Raw genomic sequence first — 24276 nt, 5'->3', positions numbered from 1 at the left:
TTACATTATGTTATTATAACTAATTGCATATATGGCTTCTTAACTTTGCATTATGAACCTCACCTGAGTTCAAAATACAGTAAGACCCCCCCGTATTGGCAGGGGATATGTTCCAAGACCTACTGTTCACTTATATCCGTGGCTGAAACCACGGATATAAGTGAACACCTGCTGACCCCATATATAACGTGATTTTCTTGTACATACGTATAATAAAGTTTAATTGATAAATTAAATACACAGTAAGACATTACCAACATTAAATACGGTAATAATAAAATACAGACGACTTGATTTACCAGGATACTTCAAGACTCTAAATTAAAAAAATTAAAAAAAAAATCAACCGGAAATTATAAAATTCAAGTAATAACTAGAATAGGTTATTTGTTATTATTTGGTTTTTAGGAGCATTAGCAACTAAGGCCATATTGCTCCAGGATATGCGGTGGTCATTCCCTGACCTTTCTGCATCCTCCATATTTGGTGGTCACGGGCTCGAACCCCCGGTGTAATCAAGAAGCTTGTGCTACACACTGCTGCTCCTGCCCACCTGGCTACGGAGGCGCCACTAGAATAGGTATATACAGATATTTTGCAAGTCGTAAATAAGCGACAAGAAGTGGCGTCACGAGTCGTCATGTTATTGGGAGACTAGTGTACCTATTATCTTGCAACCCCTGTTGTATTCACACTTATCTCTCAAAACAAAAAGAAAAAAAAAAAAGAGATCAAATGTTTAGTTTGATTTAGTGTGTTGCATCGATTGTTGTGTTCTGTCACACCGCTAAAGGACAAATTTTGTTTCATTATTTACGTCAGGGATGTTTTTTTTAAATAGTAATTTTTTTTTTTTTTTTTTTTTGTTTAGAAATCACGAAAATGATGGGCAAATGCAAGAGTTGTGCTTTCAAATTAAACAAAAACTTGAAATTATTCAAAAGTTTGAAAACGGTGCATCTATTAAACCTCTAAAGAACCATTATAATGTTGGTGACCAAACCATACGCGACATCGTAAAAAATAAAGGGAAGCTATTCGATTTAAAATTGACATCATAAAAAAATAAAGAGAAGCATCGCATTGGACACACGAGTAGTACGTGTTTTTTTCATTATTTTTTTTTGTGGTTAACGGCGGGTAACTGAACCAGCACATACGGGGGCACAACTGTATTAACAAAAAAATACAAATTACAGATATGAAAGTTATCTGTTATCTTTGTATATAACTGCATCATGATGATCTAAATTTTGGGTAGAAAATGATGGTACACATCTACATATATCGTGAAGATCAACTTGAAAGAAAAAAAAAAAAAAAGATATTATTGCTATGATATTTTATCTTTAATATTTGCATAATATTCCAGATCAAAAACAAAAAACAGAAAGAAAAAAAAAACCTTTAATGCTGGCCATGTTACATGCTTGAAAATGTTGAGAAGTAAAAATCGATCAGCAATGCTTTTTTTTTTATTTTTTTTTATTAGTGGAGGAATAGGAAATGATTAATTTATTAAACATCCTAAACTAAAACTAAATAATATCTACCTTTAAAGCAAGTGCACAAAACATTGCTTATAAGACAGTCAGTTTACTTACCTACTGCAGCGATGGAGTGATACATCTGCTGTTCATCTGGATGACCAGTAAATAAATCATACATTGTACGCCAAAGTTGAATGAACTGTTCCTAAAAATTTCAAATAAACCAGAGAGGTAAATATAAATTTAATACTAAAAAGTTACAATCTCTGTTGCAAATAATGGATAATTACCTTTTATATGTTTACAAAATACATTCAACACTTTGTTAAGCAGCCTGCTCAAGACTGGTTAAAAAGTAGTTTCCCCCCCCTATTATTAATCCTTCAGTGGACATGGCAAAAAAAAAAAAAAAGTCACAGAAGCAAGAAAGCTGTTTCCTTGTGTGCGACATTCAATATTTTTTGGTGATATAAAACAAGAAAGGAATACTTTAAAATGATGCACTTCACTGATATGCATGGCACATTTTGTACACAAACCCTTCATGGATTTTTATAGCTATACTTTTTACCATGTGTGTTTTTTTTTTTTTTTTTTACGGAAACCACAAACACGAGAGGTATTAGAACCTATAGTACTTAGTACAGTGCTTGGGTTGGAGTTGAGAAGACGAAAGAAGATATTTGTTGACATTAGACTTGAACTTCTGTAGACTGTAATTTTCAGGAAAGACATATGGAGGAAGGTTGTTCCAGAAAACGGCAGTTGAATGAATAAATGAGGAAGATGAAAAGTTGGTTCTGCGACTTTGAAGTTGGACAGTAAATGGATGTTGGCTGGTGGTGGCATGTTTTCGGACTGTTTTGAAAGAGAGAGAGCAGGAATTATAGAAGCCAATTCAGAAGAACAGTGCCCATGGAAGTATCTGTAGAAAAGGCATGTAGCAGAAACTGTTAAAGATGAGTCATTAATTAACCTAACTGCCCTCTTCTGAATGGAATCTAGAAGCCTGAGAGAGGTTTTGGGGGCACCGCCCCAGATGTGGGAACAACATTCCACGGTAGGGCGGATTTGCAATTTGTACAGAGTGAACAACTGTTTGGAAGAAAAGTAATGCCAAGAGCGAAAGAGAAAACCAAGTTTTTTAGATGCAGAGGAAGCAATATTTGTAATGTGCTTGTGCCAAGAGAGATTAGAAGTCAGGGTAATCCCCAAAAGAGATATATCATTTTGCCTAGAAATCAGAGTGTCACTAAAGATAAGCATAGGAGCAGAAGAATCCTTTTTGCGAGATATAAGACAAGACTGAGTTTTAGAAGGATTGAAATCAACTAAGTTGTCTTTGCCCCACTGCAGAATTACCTGGAGATTGGCATTTAAGGAATTAGTAGCAGATATTCGAGAAGTTGAAGCTAATTGAGCAGGGCAAGGTTTCTCAAAATGGAAAGTGGATGCAATCGGCAAAACTATGGACAGGATTTCCAGTCAATGGAAGAAGGTCATTAATATACAAAAGGAAAAGAGTGGGGGAAAGAACTGAATCTTGGGGGACAGCAGAATTAGTGGAGGAGTTAGAAGACTGTATGCCATATCCAAAAATTTCATTACTTCATATAGCATGTCCTCAACACCTTTTAGTAATTCTGAATAGACCACGAATTGTCAAACTAATAGAACAAATTTATCTGTGAAAAGATATAAACCTCCCAAACACTTCCTTGTTCATTTCACAAATACACATGCACTCAGTTCTAATTTCCATTGAGATATCCACTTGCAGTCTGCCAAACCCCATGTACTTTTTCTGACAGAATCCCAGTTATCGGTTGATTCAACCCTATTTGCGATATGATTCCTCTTGCTTCAAAGGAGGTACTTGTACATATGTCTGTTCTGATATTCCCTGTCAGAGACTTAGTAATTTGGAATCTCCTCTTTTCAACCTTCACTTGCTTAAAATCTTTCTACCATATTTCAAATTGAAAGGTTGCTCTATCATTCTCCCAACTCCACTAATCACTTGGAACCCTTTGACTTGCTCTCTTTGAAACTTGACTGTCTTCAGTCCAACTTTCCTAACAGTGAAGTGATTTTAATGTTCACAATTCCAGCTGGTTTCCGTTTTCTGGTCACACAGACACAGCTGTTCGAGATGCTGAAGCTTTTGCAATTACTAATGACCTCGCACAGATTGTTCATTTACCTTCCAGGATACCAGATAATCCTAACCACAGCAAATATGCTTGATCTTTTTCTCAGAAGCAACCCTTCTAAGTATACAGTCGAGGTGAGTTGTCCTCTAGGCACTTCAGATCACAACTTAGTGATTGTCTGTTCTCCAATGAAGCCTTTTTCTCATGGCCAATCTCAACCTTGTGTTGTTTGGCATTACAAGAATGCAAATTGGGATGATTTGAGAGATTTCTTTTATTCTTTTCCTTGGGTGTTTGTTTCTTATTACTGATTTAAATCTTCTGATGTCAATGTTTGCTCAGATCGTGTCAGTGAAATTATTCTTCTGGTACAAAATCCTTTATTCCACACTCCACCTGAAAATCTCATCCTTCATCTAAACCTTGGTTTTCCAATAAATGTGCCAAAGCTGTTCAAGAGAAGAATGTTGCATGTCGTAATTGGCTTGTTTCCAAATCTCTAGGTTCATTTTCTGCCTACACCAAAACTCACAACAATTGTGAAGCAGTTATTATTCAGTCCAAACTAGATTTCAAACAGGTATAAAACTTTTGAGTAGAAAACATGCTTCTTGTCCAAATGGTAGTTGAGCATTCTGGTCTGCTGCCAAAGCTACTGAGCCACAACTTCTACTCATCTCTGTTCCCGCCTGTGTCAAAACCAGATGGTTCTGTTGCCACTTCGGCCAAAGATAAAGCTGACCTGTTAGCATTCTATATTTCTTCCAACCCGTGTATTGATGACCTTGGTAAATCACCTCCAACCATTCACAGTACACTCCATTCAATGCCTCTTGTGGTCTTCCATGAACAGGATATCACAATTTTGATTAATCTTGATGCTAAGAAAGCTCCATGTCCCAATGGTATTTCTCCACTTGTTCTCAAAACCTATACTCCTTAACTTATTTCTGTTCTGTGTCGCCTTTTTTCACTTTCTTATTCCAAAGGTGTTTTTCCTTCTGCTTGGTAATTTGCCCATATCCAGCCAGTTCCTAAAAAGGGTGACAAATCTCTCCCATCCGGTTACCATCCCATTGTGCTTACTTCTACTCTTTCTAAAGTAATGGAGAAATCAATTAACTGCCATCTCTTAAACTATCTAGAAACCTTCCATCTGATCAATGATTGTCAGTATGGGTTCCGTTAGTGTTGATCCACTGGTGAATCAACACAGGCTTATGTAACCCATCTATTTATAAATTCAATGGAAAAGTTTGGTGAAATTCAAGCAGTTTCTCTTGACATTTCACAGGCTTTTGATCATGTTTGGCATAAAAGTCTTCTAAATAAGCTTCTGTCTCATGGTTTGCCAACTGTTATTTGTAATTGGGTATCCAGTTTTTTATTTGACTGCTCACCGTGGTTGATGGTACTCTGTCTTTTCCACTAATGCTGGTGTTCCCCGAGGTTCATTTCTTTCTCCACTCTTTTCCTATTGTATATTAATGACCTTCTTCAATTGACTGGAAATCCTATCCATAGTTTTTCTAATGATAGTACATTTCATTCCACCTTGCCCTGCACAAACAGCTTCAACTTCTAGAATATCCACTACCAATTCCTTAAATGCTGATCTCCAGGTAATTATCCAATGGGGTAAAGATAACTTAGTTTATTTATCTTTGTGAGATTTCTTTTCGCAAAGATAAATGAATTTGTCAGATTGAAGCAGAAATTCCATCTAAAACTCAGTCCTGTCTTATATCTTGCAAAAAGGATCCTTCTGCTCCTATGCTTATCTTCGATTACACTACAATTTCTAGGCAAGATCATATATCTCTAGGTGCCTTCGTAACCAGGTGGGCAGGAGCAGCAGTGCATAGGACACGCTTCTTCATTAGACTGGGGTTCAAGCCCATGAGCCACCAAATACAGAGGATGCAGAAAGATCAGTGAATGACCACCGCATAGCCCCGGAGCAATATGGCCTTAGTTGCTAATGCTCCTAAAAACCAAATAAGAAACAAACATATATCTCTATTGGGGCTTACCGTGACCATCTAATCTCTCTTGGCATAATTTTGCACATTACAATATTGCTTCCTCTGCATCTAAAAAACTGGGTTTTCTCTTTCACTCTTAGTGTTACTTTTCTTCCAAACAATTGTTTCACTCTGTATAAATCACAAATCTGCCCAATTATGAAATATTATTCCCACATCTGGGCGGTGCCCCCAAAACGTCTCTCAGGCTTCTGGATTCCATTCTATAGAGGGCAGGTAGGGTAATTAATGACCCATCTCGAACAAAGCCTCTCTACTATCTGTCTCTGCTGCATGCCTATTCTATAGATACTTCTGTGGCACTATTTCTGAATTGGCTTCTATAATTCCCACTCTCTCTTCCAAAGCAGTCCAAAACATGTGCCACAACCAGTCATCCTTTTAGTGTCCAACTTAAAACTCACAAACCAACTTTTTTTCTTCCTCATTTATTCATTCAACTTCCGTTTTCTGGAACGACCTTCCTTCATACGTTTTTCCTGAAAATTACAATCTACAGATGTTCAAGTATAATGTGAACAAATATCTTCTTTCATCTTCTCAACCTTCAACCAACCCATGCACAGTACCAAGTACTATAGGTTCTAATATCTCTTGTGTTTGGGATATTCATAAAAAAAAAAATAAAAAAATAATAATAATCAGCAAAGAAGATTGAAATTGAAGGCTATATCAGAAGAATATAAAATTCACACAACATAATATTTTAATTTTTAAATTTTAGCAGGTGTAGTTCAATAATACATATAATGAAGTGTTAAACAACAATTTTTAAACTATTTAAAATACTCACCAAAGAGACCATAGGGAGTTTACAATACCCATATCCTATTAAATTTTTTTGGAATGTTTTCATTAAGATTTTCCAAAAATTTCTATGGAATCTTTCTAGAGATTTCATAAGACAAATGATCCCCTGTGGATAAACAATGATGGAATTCTATTGGCAATTATTAATCAGATGGAAGTTTGAATGGGCAGAAAAAAAAGACTTAGATCTGTCTTCCTTTTAAGGAACAGACTGGATACATCAAACTTCTGTGCATTAGGAAAAGCAAAAGTGGAATAAGAAAATATGTGAAGAGGTAATAAAAACAGTAGGGAGAAGAGATTTCAAGAACTGAAGAACTGCTGGTATCAAGATAACCCAAGTTTCTTCTAATCTCTTTCTGCAATTAAAAAAAAAAAAGCACTGAGTGGGGTGTATCAGATATGACACAAAAAAGTTTATCAGGATAATTAATGTAGGCCTCAGGTGAAAAGTAAAATGTTAGTAGGTTAGTATTGCCCGTTAGATGTAGATGCAAAAAAAACATCGACATGTATAGGTGGAATTATGGATAGGCTGAAATTGTAACCAATGGTTTAGAATAGAACCAGAAAAAGCAATGCAAATTGGACAGGAGATAAGTACTTATTTACTCTCATACCGATCAAAATAGAGTTTGGATTTATTAATAACTTGTTTTCAACTATAGTGAGCTTTAGTGTACACAGAAAATATAGACTGAGCTTCAGATGGAAGAATTAAATGCTGCACCTCTTTCTGAACATTCTTAGTATACTGGAAATGTCAAGGTTTAGAGAATGGATAAAAGGTTAAAGTAGACTGTGAAATAAAGAATTTTATACCTATGAGAACAATTTAAAGAGTGTTATTGCAACAGCTGTTAAGAGCAGATGATTTCAAGCCTCAATCCAACCAAAGAAAGGAAGAGTAGAAATTATGTAGATCATTCCAGTGATCTACATCATTTCAAATGAATAATCATCCCAGAATATCCCTCTGACAGGGTGCAGGAGAAAAACATCAAGGTTATTAAATTAAAATTTCTGTAAAGTCATTAGCAATCCCAGAACTGTTATCAGCTGGGATAGCAGTGATATTGAAAAAAATTAATTTTAATCAATGATAAAGATGTACATTGTTAATATTCTTCAATATAAACTCCTACTGCAACCATATTTAGCATTAGTAGAGGCACATAATGCAAGAAAGAAAGCTTATGCAGCATCAGCCAAATAAAAAAACAAAAACACCCTTCCCATTTCCCTGATCCATTCATTTCAAATGTTTGTCTAGTTCTGCCTTGAATTTATTTAGCAACTTCCATCTTCAACAACAGATGGAAGTTTGTTCCACCAGCAATCCAACTACTTACTGGCTAAAGGCAAACTTCCGCACATCTATTCTACAACTGTCTTTCGTAAGTTTGAATTTATGCCCTCTCAGGTGATTATTCTGAGCAAGAGAAAGAATCCCATCAGCATTGAGCATGCTCAAACCATTCAAGATCTTATACGCCTCAATCAGATCGCCTTGCAGGTGCCTAGTCTCCAGAAGCTGCAATTTGCAGAACTTAAGCATTTCTTTATAAGAGCACCCCTTTGTTCCCTTCACCAGTCTTGTTGCCCTTCCTCTGTATTCGTTCTAGCAACTCAAGATCCTTCTTAAAATGAGGCTTCCAGGCCTGTACACAGTACTCAAGGTGTGGCCTGACCATTGCCTTATACAAGGGATAATCACCTTATCCCTGCTTGCAAAATTCCTGTATATCATTGACAAGATCCCATGCTTAGCATGCCTACTCTAGCAGCCTGTCTGCACTCTCAGAAAACTTTATATCTGACTGCACAATTACCCCCAGGGCTCTTTCATTCTCAACTACCCTGAGGGTAACACCACTCAGTTGGTATGTTTTCTTGCATCGTATGCCTCTACTAATGCTAATACTCTGGGGTAACTGCTACCCATATGCAGCACTTTGCATTTGTCAATGTTAAACTTCATTTGCCACTTCTCAGCCCATCTACCCAACTTTTCCATATCCTGTTGCAGCATCATACTGTTATTAACAACCCTGCCAACCTTTGTATCATCTGAAAACTTTGACATTAAGCTTGATATACCTTCATCAATATCATTGATAAATATACAAAACAACAATGGGCCCAACAACGAACCCTGAGGGACACCACTAATAAAATTAGTCCACATAGAGCAGTACCCATTGATTACCACTTTCTGTCTTCTCCCACTCAATCTTCCTTTTATCCATAGTACCAGTTTGCCATTAATGCCATACAGCTCCAATCTGTACAGTAGTCTTCCATGTGCAACAGTATCAAAAGCTTTCCTGAAATTCAAGTATATGATATCAAAATTATTTTTTGCATCCAGTTCCTTTTGACCACATCATAGTATCCAATCAAATTGGTCAGACAAGACTTCCCCTTAACAAACCCATGCTGAATTATTACTGCTGTCTTGTCTAGATGATCCTGCAATTCTTCTTTAACCAGTGACTCCATCATTAGATCCCATGCTTAGCATGCCTACTCTAGCAGCCTGTCTGCACTCTCAGAAAACTTTATATCTGACTGCACAATTACCCCCAGGGCTCTTTCATTCTCAACTACCCTGAGGGTAACACCACTCAGTTGGTATGTTTTCTTGCATCGTATGCCTCTACTAATGCTAATACTCTGGGGTAACTGCTACCCATATGCAGCACTTTGCATTTGTCAATGTTAAACTTCATTTGCCACTTCTCAGCCCATCTACCCAACTTTTCCATATCCTGTTGCAGCATCATACTGTTATTAACAACCCTGCCAACCTTTGTATCATCTGAAAACTTTGACATTAAGCTTGATATACCTTCATCAATATCATTGATAAATATACAAAACAACAATGGGCCCAACAACGAACCCTGAGGGACACCACTAATAAAATTAGTCCACATAGAGCAGTACCCATTGATTACCACTTTCTGTCTTCTCCCACTCAATCTTCCTTTTATCCATAGTACCAGTTTGCCATTAATGCCATACAGCTCCAATCTGTACAGTAGTCTTCCATGTGCAACAGTATCAAAAGCTTTCCTGAAATTCAAGTATATGATATCAAAATTATTTTTTGCATCCAGTTCCTTTTGACCACATCATAGTATCCAATCAAATTGGTCAGACAAGACTTCCCCTTAACAAACCCATGCTGAATTATTACTGCTGTCTTGTCTAGATGATCCTGCAATTCTTCTTTAACCAGTGACTCCATCATTTTCCCTGGAACAGAAGTCAAACTAACAGGTCTGTAATTACTCGTATCCCCCTTTGTGATTTGACCCCCCCCCCGAGTCCAAGATTGCACTCGTAATTATGGCTAAGGGGTTTGCTTACTTCCTTTGCCACCTCCTTTAATATAACTGGATAGATGCCATCTACCCCATTGCCTTTCTTATGTTTAACTTCAACAATTTCTCCTCCACTTTGCTCTCAATTATTACAAAATCATTTAACTCCCTGTTTCCATTATGCCTGCCACTGATTAGAACATTTTTAGAAGTCTTCTTCTGTGACTGTTTTTAGGCTTTTTTCGAATCAACTCAAATCTGTCTTTCATGTTTTGTTCTAATTTTGGGAATAGCCAAAAAGTCATCATCATCATCATCAGCCATTTTCAATCCACTGCAGGATGAAGGCCTCTCCAGCAACTTTCCAGTTCCTTCTGTTTTGAGCACTGGCCATCCATTTACTAACCAAAAACTCATGAATTTCATCTATCCATCTCCGCCTTTGTCTTCCAGGTTTTCTTCTAGCTCCTCTTGGGTACCATTCTGTTATTTTCTTAGTCCATCTGTCATCATGTCTTCGAACTATGTGTCTTGCCAAGACCATTTTAGTTCTTTAGTTTTGATAAGAATGTCCTTTACTTGAGTTTGCTGCCTAATCCATGTGTTTCTCTTCTTATCTAACAGTCTGATTCCCAATATAATTCGTTCCATTCTTCACTGTGTAGTTCTCAGCTTCTCTTCCATTCTTTTGGTGAGTGCCCAAGTTTCACTTCCATAAGTCATGGTGGGGGGTATACACTGGTTCATTATTTTACGTTTCAGACAAACTGGGATATTGCTCTTCAGTATGTGACTATATTTCCTGGATGCTATCCATCCAAAATTTATTCTTCTCTTGACTTCCAGCCATTTATCATTATTACAGCTAATAACTTGTCCCAGATAAGTATATGACTCCACGTTTTCAATTACTGCTCCTTCAATCATTATTTCCCTTTCTGTGGCATACTTGTTCATCATTACTTTTGTTTTAGCCATATTCATCTTTAGTCCAAAATCCTTACTAACTGTGCATAACTGATTAAGATTTTCCTCTAATTATTTGGGATCGTGGCTTATGACCACAATGTCATCTGCAAATCGTAAATGGTTTAGGTACTCTCAGTTCACACTGACTCCTTTCTGCAACCAGTATAATCTTCTGAAAGCTTCCTCAAGGGCAGCAGTAAACAGCTTCGGAGATATTGTCCTTGTTGAACTCCTTTCTCGATTTTAAATTTCCTTCACACATGATTTTAACCACCATGACATGTTTTAGAATTTATGATGGCATTGTTTTTCATTGGGAGCTTTGAATCTTGCTCTTTGGGACATATCCATTCACCCAAGGCTAATCACCTGTTATAATTTTTTTAAAATAAAGGATCCAACACAGCTTGCTCAAACACCTCAGATGAAATGAGGAATTAACACTCTATGAGTGCGAGTGCATGGAGAAAACTTGATGGTCACAAGCTTGCCATGTAAATCTTCAGTATAAATGGCATGAAATAAACCAAATGATAAGTAAACTTCATTGATGTTTTTATTGGGTGATTGCCAGGTGGTGACTGCTTAATTCTTTGCCTACAAGCAAAAAATTACTCTTAGGAAAACCTTTTAAATCACTTGAAAACTGCTTTTTTTTTTTTAATATTACAGCATCGTCTCTGTAAATTATAATAAGGATTTCACATGTTTCTGTGGCTGATTTTTCAAGTTTACAACGAAATGAATGCTCATCCATTGTTTATATGTCATCATTTTTAGTACAGATGACAAACAAGAAAAACAAGTGTCCACACAAAGCAGCTTCCACTAGAATGGCAGACAAGTTAAAACTTGGTGTGCACATTATCAAAATATGGTGTTTTAAGTCTCACTCATAATCTTTAGCTACATTATGCATTCAAGAATTATAAGCTCATTCACCAAACATTTTGATCAAACCTTCTATAATTAGAAAACAGAAGTCAGCTGCAATTATGAACATTAAAGTAATCAAAGTCAATGACCTGCAGTGCTGGATCAAGGAATGGGCTAGCAGAGCCCTTGACTGGGGCACCATTCTTTAAGGGGTGGCAAATTTTACAAATTGTGAAAAAAAAAAAAAAAAAAAAATATATATATATATATATATCCCTAGTAAAGGGGGTGCCAAAAAATCTTTCTTCCCGGGATGCAAAAATACCTTGGTCCAACACTGATAACATGTTAAAAAAGACAGACTAAAGAAAGTTAAAAGTCAAAGGAAAAATATTGAAAAGTTGCAAGTTACTTGTCGGGCTGAGAAAAACAGTTAAAAATAGCAAAATGAACTTGCAGATAAAAGAGATATTGAGTCAAAGGAGGTCAAAAAGTGGATTTGGAAGTCACTGACAGGAATAGCAGAGAGAATGAGAGTATGTGCAACTACTGCCATTAAGGTGGAAGGAAAATAGTGAGTAATTTGGACAAACATGATGGCAATGGTCAAAGAAACTGACAGTTGAAATTCTGTTAAAAAAAGTAATTCAGAGAATTGTAGATGGAAATGGACTTCACTATGTTTATGTATTAAATGATGCATATTTCAGATGACTTAAAAATTTAGTTGCTTTGATCCAAAATTTTTTAAATTAAATCATAATATGAAGAGTCATCGGTCATCATAAGAAGAATGCTGTCTTATAGTTTGCTTTTGCTAATTGACCTAGTTATTTATCTAGCTTGGTTTCTGTTCTGCTTGGTATTATTATTCTGATATCATATTGACCTTCTTCTGCTAATTCCACTTATTAGTGGTTTAAAGTTTCTAATATTGATGGTACCTACCTTGATTATTGTCTCAGTTGCATATTTAAGACTAGTGTGTCCTGGTTCCCTAATAAGCATAGCAAGGATCACATGAATCTGATGATGCCCTAACTCAGTGGTTTTCAACCTTTTTTTAATAACAGCACCCCTAAGTAATTTATTTTATTTTGCGGCACCCCTACTCAATTTTCTGCCTGTTAGATCTGATTCACTCTGTGTGTGTGTGTGTGTGTGTGTGTGTGTGTGTGTGTACACACACACACTCGTATATATCTAATATTAAAAAATATATATGTTATATGATCATCATCATCATCATCAGCCATTTTCAATCCACTGCAGGATGAAGGCCTCTCCAGCAACTTTCCAGTTCCTTCTGTTTTGAGCACTGGCCATCCATTTACTACTCAAAAACTCATGAATTTCATCTATCCATCTCCGCCTTTGTCTTCCAGGTTTTCTTCTAGCTCCTCTTGGGTACCATTCTGTTATTTTCTTAGTCCATCTGTCATCATGTCTTCGAGCTATGTGTCCTGCCCAAGACCATTTTAGTTCTTTAGTTTTGATAAGAATGTCCTTTACTTGAGTTTGCTGCCTAATCCATGTGTTTCTCTTCTTATCTAACATTCTAATTCCCAATATAATTCGTTCCATTCTTCGCTGTGTAGTTCTTAGCTTCTCTTCCATTCTTTTGGTGAGTGCCCAAGTTTCACTTCCATAAGTCATGGTGGGGAGTATACATTGATTCATTATTTTACGTTTCAGACAAACTGGGATATTGCTCTTCAGTATGTGACTATATTTCCTGAATGCTATCCATCCAAAATTTATTCTTCTCTTGACTTCCAGCCATTTATCATTATTACAGCTAATAACTTGTCCCAGATAAGTATATGACTCCACCTTTTCAATTACTGCTCCTTCAATCATTATTTCCCTTTCCGTGGCATACTTGTTCATCATTACTTTTGTTTTAGCCATATTCATCTTTATATGATAGTTATTACAATAATATAGTTAGAAAAATTACATGCATAACACAAATTATATATATACAGTATATAATAATTTTATTCTTTATATAGAGGTACTAAGTAAACATATAAATTTTAAAAAAAAGAAATAAGTTTAAGTAACTTAAACCCAAATTATGTGGCACCCTGGAATGTTGTTGCAGCACCACAGTTGAAAACCACTGCCCTAACTGGTAAGAGTTTTGATTGCTTTGTTCTACCATTGAAAAGATTTCGGCCTATCCAACTCGAATGGCTTAGTTCCAAATCAACAATCAATCCTTATTCATCCCTACTAACAGATTACATTATTAGAAGGTGAGGAGTGGAGAGTGGGCCTGAACTTCAGCATTTCCCACAAATCACACTTAAATAGCTTCAGACTCTTCAATAACTCTGTATTTCACTAATGTAAATTATATTAAATGAGAATATATTCCAAAGGTTATTGCAGAATAATTTCTTTGTAATTAGTAACGGCAGAAAATGTGGCGAAGAATCAGCATTCCAAAAAGACAATGCTATGAAAATATTGATTTCAAAAGTAGGTAGAATTACCATCTCACTCTTAGTAATCTAAATTAAAAAAAAAATTAACTCAACAAATAGTTGAGTACAAGTGAAGCACTTACTACTAAGTGATGATCAGACATTTCAACAATTACTCACACAGTTATTAAAGTGCTCTGGATTAATACGGAAAACCCATTTTCTAACTGTGTGCTTCAAATACAAATCACACAAATCACACTTAAATAGCTTCAGACTCTTCAATAACTCTGTATTTCACTAATGTAAATTATATTAAATGAGAATTGTATAATAAATTCAAAGGCTAAATTTTATAAACATTATCTTTCAAGAAGATGAACAGCTAAAAGTCACAGAGATTTAAATCTGAATTAAAAAATTCCAGCCAATAAGATTACTGCCAAATGCAGTTGTGTAAAAGATCCACTACTCTTGAATGAAAATGACACTGCATTCTATTTTGCTAAGATATGGTTCTGTTAAGGAGAAATCAAGAAGAATATGCAGTGCCACAAATCATTCTGACCAGAAGAATTAGTGGTAAGAGGAAGAAAAATATCATGGCTGGATAATTTGAAGGAATGGACAGGCAAAACTGTGGAACAATTATTTCATAATGTTTACAAAAGATGCTGGTTGCCAACCCCAGATGGGATGGCAACCTATGATGATGATGAAGACTGCTTCATTTATCTAATTCAGGAAACTATGTCTGGCAACATCCTAGCATATCTTGCCCCAGTTTTAAGCAATCTATTAATTTCTTCCTCACAAAAATGTGGATCAATCTAAAACAATGAGGTTAAGCCATGCCATACCACAATTTTTTCATTATAGAAAAAACATGGGGGTGAGACTAACATTTGCTAACATTTGATAAACAAATGTTAGCAAATCCATTCCACCCACATGATAATTTTGAATTATTGATTGAATATATTTGATTTTGTAAGCAGGCGGTCTTAACACCTGCTTCATGACTTTTAAAACTATCTTCTGTGGAACATTCCTGACATCTCAAATACCTAAACTTGATGTTAAAGCAATATCATGAATAGTCTGGAATATTTTTTCAGCTGTTCAACAGGGAGGGGCTGTCCTACCACTTTTAAGGACATCATGTACACTTCCCATCCTTTAAAATTTTTTTTGTGAGAGAAATTAGTGGAACATGAACTAGAACTCTTCTTTACCTCTCACTTTCTTCTGTAGGCTTAAAGGCATTTCAAGGTGGAACCATTTCAATAATAACAAATAATAAGAGTACTCTTCAACTGTCAAGTCATTTCAGAGCAATTAAATATAACTTTCATCCAATCTATTGTCAAAACTTAATTATTAATAAGTGCCTTCTAGATAAGATATATATAACCTATAGATTCTATAAGGCAATTTGCTGATGTCAACCTAAAAATATAAATATTAAACTTTCAATTATGGGAAGTTATCTAATGATTACCCATTACATATGTAAAACTAAAGTAATAATCACAGAGAAAGAAATATCTAAACATCCTTTTTTTTATTATTAATTTAGAATCTGGAGCTAAAAAATGAATAAATTAAAACATACTTGATTCATATGAGGTAGTGGCTTTGTTTCAGCTTTACTGCTACTCTTGTAAACACAGCTTCTAAAACATTCTGCAAGAGTATTACTACTTTCTGAAAAAAAAATATATTACTGCAGCAAACAATTATTGTAAAATTTCAAAACATATCACATGTTCATCACGTTCTGTAATATAAAGTGATAGGACATATTCCTATTATTTCATATTAAAAAAGGATATCATATTATAGTCTAAAGTAATAGAACATATTGAAAGTCGTTTAAACTTAAGACTTTTATCCATATCAATTCTCCTTAAACTTTTATTCCATTCTCTTTCAAAAATGATCTTTATGAACTGGGATATTGATTTTTATAGTGTTATTGAAAAAAGATTGATTATTTTATGTAATAAATGTTATGTAATAAAAACAGAAATAATAAATTATGAATCAGTGTTTTTGTCTTGCGTAATTAATCGTTATACATGACATTTAATTTGTACATTTGATAGTCTCTTATAGTTTTTGTTTGTTTTTAAGTCCCTCTTACCTGGGTGTTGTTATGAGGTGCAAATTCTTATATTGTAATTTATCTGAATTTTAATTACTAATGAACGATTATTATTATTATCATCACTACTACTACACTAAAAAGAGAGAGATTTTTTTTAGACTACATCTCACATCTTTATACTAGATATGTATACTTAAACGTACAAGCAATTTTCTCAGAAACTAATAAAGGTGTGCAGCATTTTGTTGGAGGTTCCTAGACATAAACTGAATTTTAACTTCATATAAAAGGAACCTTCAGCTTCTTTGAGATAATACGACAGTGTTATTCAAAAAATTTTAAATGGAAGGGGTAAATGATTAATTTTCTGGAAGCTCCTGTTAAATTAAGTAATTTCCATTTAAGTATTTTTCTTTCTTCTCCTGTACTGTTGCTGGGTTATAGCATTCTGAATACCTGACAAATAAGGTTCACCAACATTAGCCCTCTCAAAAAAATTAGAACTTACATGCTAAATCTTAACTAGAGGAGACATTTTGTTTTGTTTGAGATCAAAACTGTCTTTTTTTTCCTGGTTAGTTATGACAATCTTTTGCTTCATATGCACACTTCATGCAGAAGGGCTAATTTTTTTAAAAAGAAATTTAACTTATTTTTGTATCTTAACTTCACTAACCTAGTAAAGTATTTTTATCACTAGTTTAATTTACTGACTATGAGTGCTTGTATCAATTTGTTAGCAGATTAGGCAACCTAAAAGTACAATGAGCTTCTTTATTTTTGACAACTCTGTGTAGATGCCACTAGAGTTAGAAGCATATCCACAGAGAATATCCTTATATAGCATTTAACATTTAAAGGTTCATATTTGATGTTATGGCCATAAAAACACTTGCCAACTACTTCCTAGGCAAGTAGTTGGCAAGCAGCCAGGAATTGTGGAATTAGCCAACCGTAAGAATATAATTGTAACTAGTCATCGGTAGTACGTGTTGCTGCAGATTTTTATGATAATGATTTTCATATTAGCATTAGTAGAGGCATATGATGCAAGAAATCAAGCTTATATAGCATCAGCCAAAAAAAAAAAAGACCCTTCCCATTTCTCCAATTCATTTGCTCCAAAAGTTTTTTTTGCCCAGTTCTTCCTTGAATTTATTTAAGCTATCAACTTTCACAACAACAGATGGATGCTTGTTCCAGCAATCAATCAACTGCTAGCCAAAGGCAATTTTTCCTAACATCTATCATACAACTCTTTCCTCAATTTGAATTTATGCCCCCTCAAGTATGTAATCTGAGTAAAAAGAAGAATCCCAACAGCATTGCGCTTGCTCAAACCATTCAAGGCCTTATACACCTCAATCAGATCACCTCGAAGGTGCCTAGTCTCCAGACCCCCACAATTTGCAGAACTTAAGCCTTTCTCGGTAAGAGCAAACATATGTTCCCTCGCCAATCTTGTTGCCTTTCTCTGTATATCACATTACATTTTTGTAATTGGATGCATGCAAAAATGGAAGGTGATGCAATGCATGGCTATATATCTGCCAAGAATAGCATGAATAAAAGAACATGGACTGTGTGCAATAAACTATATCGTGTGCTAAGTGGGTTGGAAAACTGTTAGCTTGGAGGCATACAGAGACTAACAGATTAACAATAGCCACAGGCACATGAAAGTGATTCTTGCACTGCTTCTATTGGAATGTGCAGCAGCCTAGAAAGCAAGGTACAGTCAGTTCTGCTACAACGCGTATTTTCGCAATGCGACTGATATATTAGGGAACAATGTGAGTATAATGCAACGTTCGTGTTGACTCATATGCAATTTTGTCTGCAAGTAACACCAGGTGAACGCAAAACCCTGCACAAAGTTGAATATAGCGACCTGCGCTATGTTCACATTACATATAAGTTTACGAAGCTTAAAAAACGTCAAACATCAAATGTGTGAGAGATATATATTTTCCGTTAACTGTAGTTGTATTGGTCACAGACACTGTTGTCATTTGCTTTATTCATATTATAACAGCTTTTAATCAATGTCCAGTAAATCATGCTAAGATACTATGTCTTTCTGATCACTATATGAAGAATTTCACTGCTTATATCATGACTTTCGGGCCTTTCTCATCAAAAATTGACTAACACCTCTCCTCATTCCTCCTTCCCAAAAAATCTACAATTTGTCCTTTGATTATTATTCTACAGAATGCAGAATAGCATCTACTACCATATTATGCATTAATCTTGTTTCTTCATCAAGCTAGTATCAAAAGGATATGCATAGCTAGAGCCTAAAATTATTTATTCGAAATAGCCATGAACATAAACCAATACTTGAATTTGTTACATTAAAAAACACCACAACTTTTTTTCAAAGAAAAACCTTCACTGATGAACACCATTTTTTCTAAGCACTTTATATTTATAAAAATTCTTATAAAATTGCTCAATTCAGAAAATACGTCTAGTTTGTCTTTCTATCTTGATAGAAATTTGAAAGAGTCCAAAAATGGGCAAGGCACATGGTGAGACCAGGAAGAGGGTGCTGATATGAGAAAAAAACTTTGCATATATGGACTACTACGGAGCATAGTAACTAGGCGCAGTAGAGGAGATCTGATTGAGGTCTATAAGGGTCTAAGAGGAGATAATAAAATGAATGAAAACAAAATGTTCACAGTTAAAAGTGATACTAGAACTAGTGAATTGAAATTAAAAATAAATAAATAACAGGGGAAGAGGTTTAGAAATGATTATAGGAAGTTGTCTCTAACCAGTAAGTTGTTAACTACAGAATAAATTATCCCTGCAGGTTTTGAGACTGAAAGCACTGAGAAATTCAGAGGTAAGCTGCCCTGGTACCTTGGTGAGGAGGAAAACACAAAAGGCAGTTATTTTTTTTATTTTTTTTCAACTGGTGCAGCAAAAGTCTGAGTTTCCTTGTGCTATATGGAAAATATTAATATGTCCCTTAATATTATCTTTTTCACTTGGCACCTCCCAAATGACAGGTCTCCACTGCTATCTATCACATATGATATGCAATAGCAGAAGCTTTTGAGTTTTTTCTACAATATCTATTATAAATCAGACACAAATCAACAGTTCATGTGAAATTTGGAGAGGAAATGCACTACACAATCTATTTTCAAAGAATTTTTGTTGATTACAGCATCATGTGACAAAATTTACTCTAGAATAAGTACAGTTCTAGTTACTGATGATTTTGATATCAAATAATACTGATCTAATAACAAAATAAGTCTACATTAATAAAAGTCCCTCACTTCTTTTAAACTTTATTAAAGCATGTGGAATGCCAGATTGTTCGACAACAAAGAATAAAGAGACATTTGTTATTCTATATTTAAAATTGAGGTCAGGCTGAGTGAGTGAGAATCTCCTATTTGGAAATAAACTAAGTAAACATATGCCATTTTACAGTTTTAAATTTGTATTTTTAAGCAATAAAATATATATTACAAACATTATTATTGCTTTCATAATTGAATTTTAACATATATATATTTTTCCCCCCCACCACAAAACAGCATAATGATGCCAGAAATCCGTATGGCAATATTACAATAATTAAATATTTGAAATAAATAAATAATCTCCCTTAAATACAACTGTAGATATACTTCCTCTCTAATAAATTCAGTGAATTTATTATACAAACTAATCTTAAGCTAAATTTTTGTTTCAATATAATTAAAAATTATAACATTTATAATAATATTATCTATATTATAGTATCTATAATATGTTGTCATCTTATGAGGGTAGCTCTTAACTCTTTTTAGCTTTTCTATTAAAGTTCCATTCTTCTCCTCTATCACTATCAATTTCATAAGTCTTCTTATTCAGTAAAACGTATTTCGTAAAATACTTCATTTACAGCAGAAATAATTTAGAAATAAAAATACTACAAAACTGAAAACTTTTAAAATTATATTACTAATTTTAAACACAAACATGCTTTGTGTTATCGATGTTAAACTTCTTCTAAAAGAAAAGGAATGTTATTATTTTAATTACAGATCAAGACTAGCCTGAGACTTATTTTAGCTCTGAATCTTTAAAATATTAAAGAAAAACTATTTAATGATGCAGTTTTCTTCTGTATTTAATTAGCAATTCACTTTCAAAGTAAAAGTTATAGTTTCCCAAGGATATTTTTTTATCAGTTAAATTTTTTTATTTTATTTATTTTTTTTTTCCAATTTAATCTGTGAACAAACTGAATATTTTACTGCATAAAAAAGCAAGGATAAAAATGTAAAATGACAGTCTTTTAAAGAAATGTATGTTTATAAAATGATGCATGATTTTCACCCATTCCAAATGTTTATATATGAAAACTTCAATATTAAGAGTAAAGTCTTTTCAAGGGTAACAATTTTTTAATAATGTGAGGGTGTTTGTTATTTGGTTTTTTTAGGAGCATTAGCAACTAAGGCCATATTGCTCCGTGAATATGCGGTGGTCATTCCTGACCTTTCCGCATCCTCCGTATTTGGTGGTGATGGGCTCTAACCCCGGTCTAATCAAGAAGTGTGTGCTACGCACTGCTGCTCCTTCCCACCTGGCTACGGAGGCGCCTATGTGAGGGTGTGTGTATTACATTATGTTCAGAAAGTGTTTCCAATAGCAATAGCTATGTCCACAACAGCCTTTAAATAAACCATACTCTTCCAGATTTATTATGTTGTCAGCACTGCAATTCTTTAAATAAGCTTGCAAAAGTTAAATCCTGGTGATATTAGTATTATTAGTGGCAAATGATGCAAGGAAGCAAGATTATATAGCATCAACCAAAAAAAAAAAAAAAACTGTCCAACCCCTCTAATATTTTGTTTAATTCCTCCTTAAAATAATTCAAACTACCCATTTCCACATCAGATGGTAGCGTGTTCCAACAATCAACTACGCTCTGGATGAAAGCAAATTTTCACACATCTATCCTGCAGTCATCATTTTTTAATTTAAGTTTATGTTCCCTTGTGTTTGTGTGTGTCGTCCAAGAAAGAGTTAGGATGCCACCTACATTTAATTCACAGAATCCACTTAAAACCTTAAACACTTCAATCAGGCCTCCCCACAGGTGTCTAGCTTCCAGATGCTACAATTTGCAGAACTAAAGTCTACTGCTAGGTGTTTACCATGTACCATATTTCTTGAGCACCAGGATCTGTTTATAGGGATGCTCCTTAAATTTTATGAAGCATAAATACAAAAAAGAATTGTGTTATATTTGAATAAGTATGGCAGTACTACACCTTTACTTCTTTTAAATTTTACTCTTCATTCATTTTGTTTTCTTTCACAGCATGAGAAGAACATGCAGCATTATGATCAGAATCAAACTCCAAGAAAAGAATTAAATTTGTTTTCTATTTCATTGTGTTTAATAAATAAGTAATTATTTAGCCATGAGAAATTATAATTTGCAAAATTAAATTCTTTTATTTTAATTCAAGGAATACTACTAGATTGTTAGAGTTTGCATTGGCACCATTTTTGATCTTCTCAAATGATCTTCTAATCATTTGGCTATTTAAAAAATTTTTGAGCAGCGTCTCTTTAAAATAAAACTAATGCCATGAAGTTTTGCTTCCAATAAACAGGATATCCTTCTTGGATAAGATTCCAATACTTCTGTTCTGATAAAGCCAAACTTACTGGGTGTTTCAGCAAAACATTTGCTGAACTGAAACTTGACTTTGATTTTCTATACCTAAAATCCTCCTGTTCACTACTCAACTATTTGGGTTATTTTTGGGCATTTTATCACTAAATCTGCACTTCTGTTTAGAGAAAATTCCTGATTACTTTTTATAAAATTTTTCTCAGTCGCAAGAGACTGACTTCAATTATTTTTTTTTATAACTTTTCCAGATAAACTACGATGAGAGATTTGTTATTACCTATAAAGTCATTTGAATCAAAGATACATAAATTCATCCAAACGTTCATTTATCAAATAATAAACACATTGTCCAACAGCATTAAAATGTTCCAGCATAATACCTGTGGCTAAATATGCATCACTCAAATTACTGAAACTCATTGAGTTTTCATTTGTCCATGGTAAGTCAGCTGGATCAGTTTTATTATGGGACAGTGAATTCATCAGCTGGTTAGCTGATATTGAAGATATAGAATCTGCAGAGATTGGACTTGGGAGTTGCTGATCAGCAGAACTAAAGTACTCCTCTGCTTCTGCAGCTATTTCAGTATCATCTGAAACAGAAAAAGAAAAATTCTCATTTATTTATTTATTTATTTATTTCGTGTTGGAAATGTACAAGAAAGCAAATATAGAAATATTCAAATATTAGGTTAAGTAACATATAATCAAAGCTAAGAAGAAAAAAAAAGAAAAAAGCCAATAAAAAAAAAATCACTAAATATCATAAACATATATAGTAACACACAAAATAAAATATCTGGATAAAGTTCTTTACACAATTTCTGCCCAGAAATGGGACACTTCAATAGCATTCTCTGTTGCCTCCAAGAGGTCAAGCATGTTGCAAGTTGTAGGTGCAAGGGGGCAGCTGATACGATGTTTTGTTGTTTGTTCAGCTCCACATTCACACAGAGTTGAAATTTGGGATTGGATACCCCATTTCTGCATACCTCATAAATCAGAAATTGGAAATTATAGACCAATTAGCTTGTTATCCCACATCTACAAGTTGTTCACAAGGGTCATTACTAACAGATTGGAAAGAATACTTGATGAGAATCAACCGAAAGGGCAAGCTGGCTTTAGGACAGGATTCTCAACTATGGATCACCTTAATGTAATATCATAGCTAAGGGAGAAAGCAAATGAATATAAAACACCATTATGCCTGGCATTTGCGGATTATGAAAAAGCATTTGACTCCATACCCCACATATTATGATTTTGAAGAAAATATATGAGAATGCTACCTCCTTTATCAGGCTAGACAAAGACAGTAGGAAATTTAAAATCGAGAAAGGAGTTTGACAAGGAGATACAATATCTCCGAAGCTGTTTACTGCTGCCCTTGAGGAAGCTCTCAGAAAATTAGACTGGTCGCAGAAAGGAGTCAATGTGAACAAAGTGTACCTAAACCATTTACGATTTGCAGATGACATTGTGGTCATAAGCCATGATCCCAAAGAATCAGAGGAAAATCTTAATCAGTTATGCACAGCTAGTAAGGATTTTGGACTAAAGATAAATATGGCTAAAACAAAAGTAATGATGAACAAGTATGCCACAGAAAGGGAAATAATGATTGAAGGAGCAGTAATTGAAAACGTGGAGTCATATACTTATCTGGGACAAGTTATTAGCTGTAATAATGATAAATGGCTGGAAGTCAAGAGAAGAATAAATCTTGGATGGATAGCATTCAGTAAATATAGCCACATACCGAAGAGCAATATCCCAGTTTGTCTGAAACGTAAAATATTGAACCAATGTATACTCCCCATCATGACTTATGGAAGTGAAACTTGGGCACTCACCAAAAGAATGGAAGAGAAGCTGAGAACTACACAGCAAAGAATGGAACGAATTATATTGGGAATCAGACTGTCAGATAAGAAGAGAAACACATGGATTAGGCAGCAAACTCAAGTAAAGGGCATTCTTATCAAAACTAAAGAACTAAAATGGTCTTGGCAAGACACATAGTTCGAAGACATAATGACAGATGGACTAAGAAAATAACAGAATGGTACCCAAGAGGAGCTAGAAGAAAACCTGGAAGACAAAGGCGGAGATGGATAGATGAAATTCATGAGTTTGTGGGTAGTAAATGGATGGCCAGTGCTCAAAACAGAAGGAACTGGAAAGTTGCTGGAGAGGCCTTCATCCTGCAGTGGATTGAAAATGGATGATGAATGATGATGACCCGATTTCTTCAGGTTGTCCCCTGGATCTACTCATGCCAGTTCTAAGGTTAAGTGACCACCAAACTTTCCATCTGTACAGATGTCCGAGGGGTCATTTTCTTGTGGGGTCATCCAGTCTTGAGTTTGCACACTTCTGGCTCTCCAGTTGACAACG

The 24276-nt window shown here is 34.6% G+C and overlaps 1 protein-coding gene across 1 annotated transcript in view; it reads right to left on the bottom strand.

Moving 5' to 3' along the window:
- Window positions 1-24276, bottom strand: part of Tbc1d8-9 (TBC1 domain family member 8/9) — a 303090-nt gene that overhangs the window by 6817 nt on the left and 271997 nt on the right. The window contains exons 25-27 of the mRNA XM_090371383.1: window positions 22257-22469; window positions 15720-15811; window positions 1605-1695 (exon numbers count right to left, since the gene is read on the bottom strand). Coding sequence (XP_090227509.1) covers window positions 1605-1695; window positions 15720-15811; window positions 22257-22469 — 396 coding nt within the window. The remainder of the gene's footprint in view (window positions 1-1604; window positions 1696-15719; window positions 15812-22256; window positions 22470-24276) is intronic.

This window comes from Mastigoproctus giganteus, chromosome 4 (assembly GCF_048544385.1).
Source record: "Mastigoproctus giganteus isolate SK-2022 chromosome 4, ASM4854438v1, whole genome shotgun sequence".
In the NCBI taxonomy this organism is placed as follows: Eukaryota; Metazoa; Arthropoda; class Arachnida; order Uropygi; family Thelyphonidae; genus Mastigoproctus; species Mastigoproctus giganteus.
The sequence above is the reverse complement of the archived record's forward strand: the minus strand, read 5'-3'. Positions and strand labels throughout refer to the sequence as shown.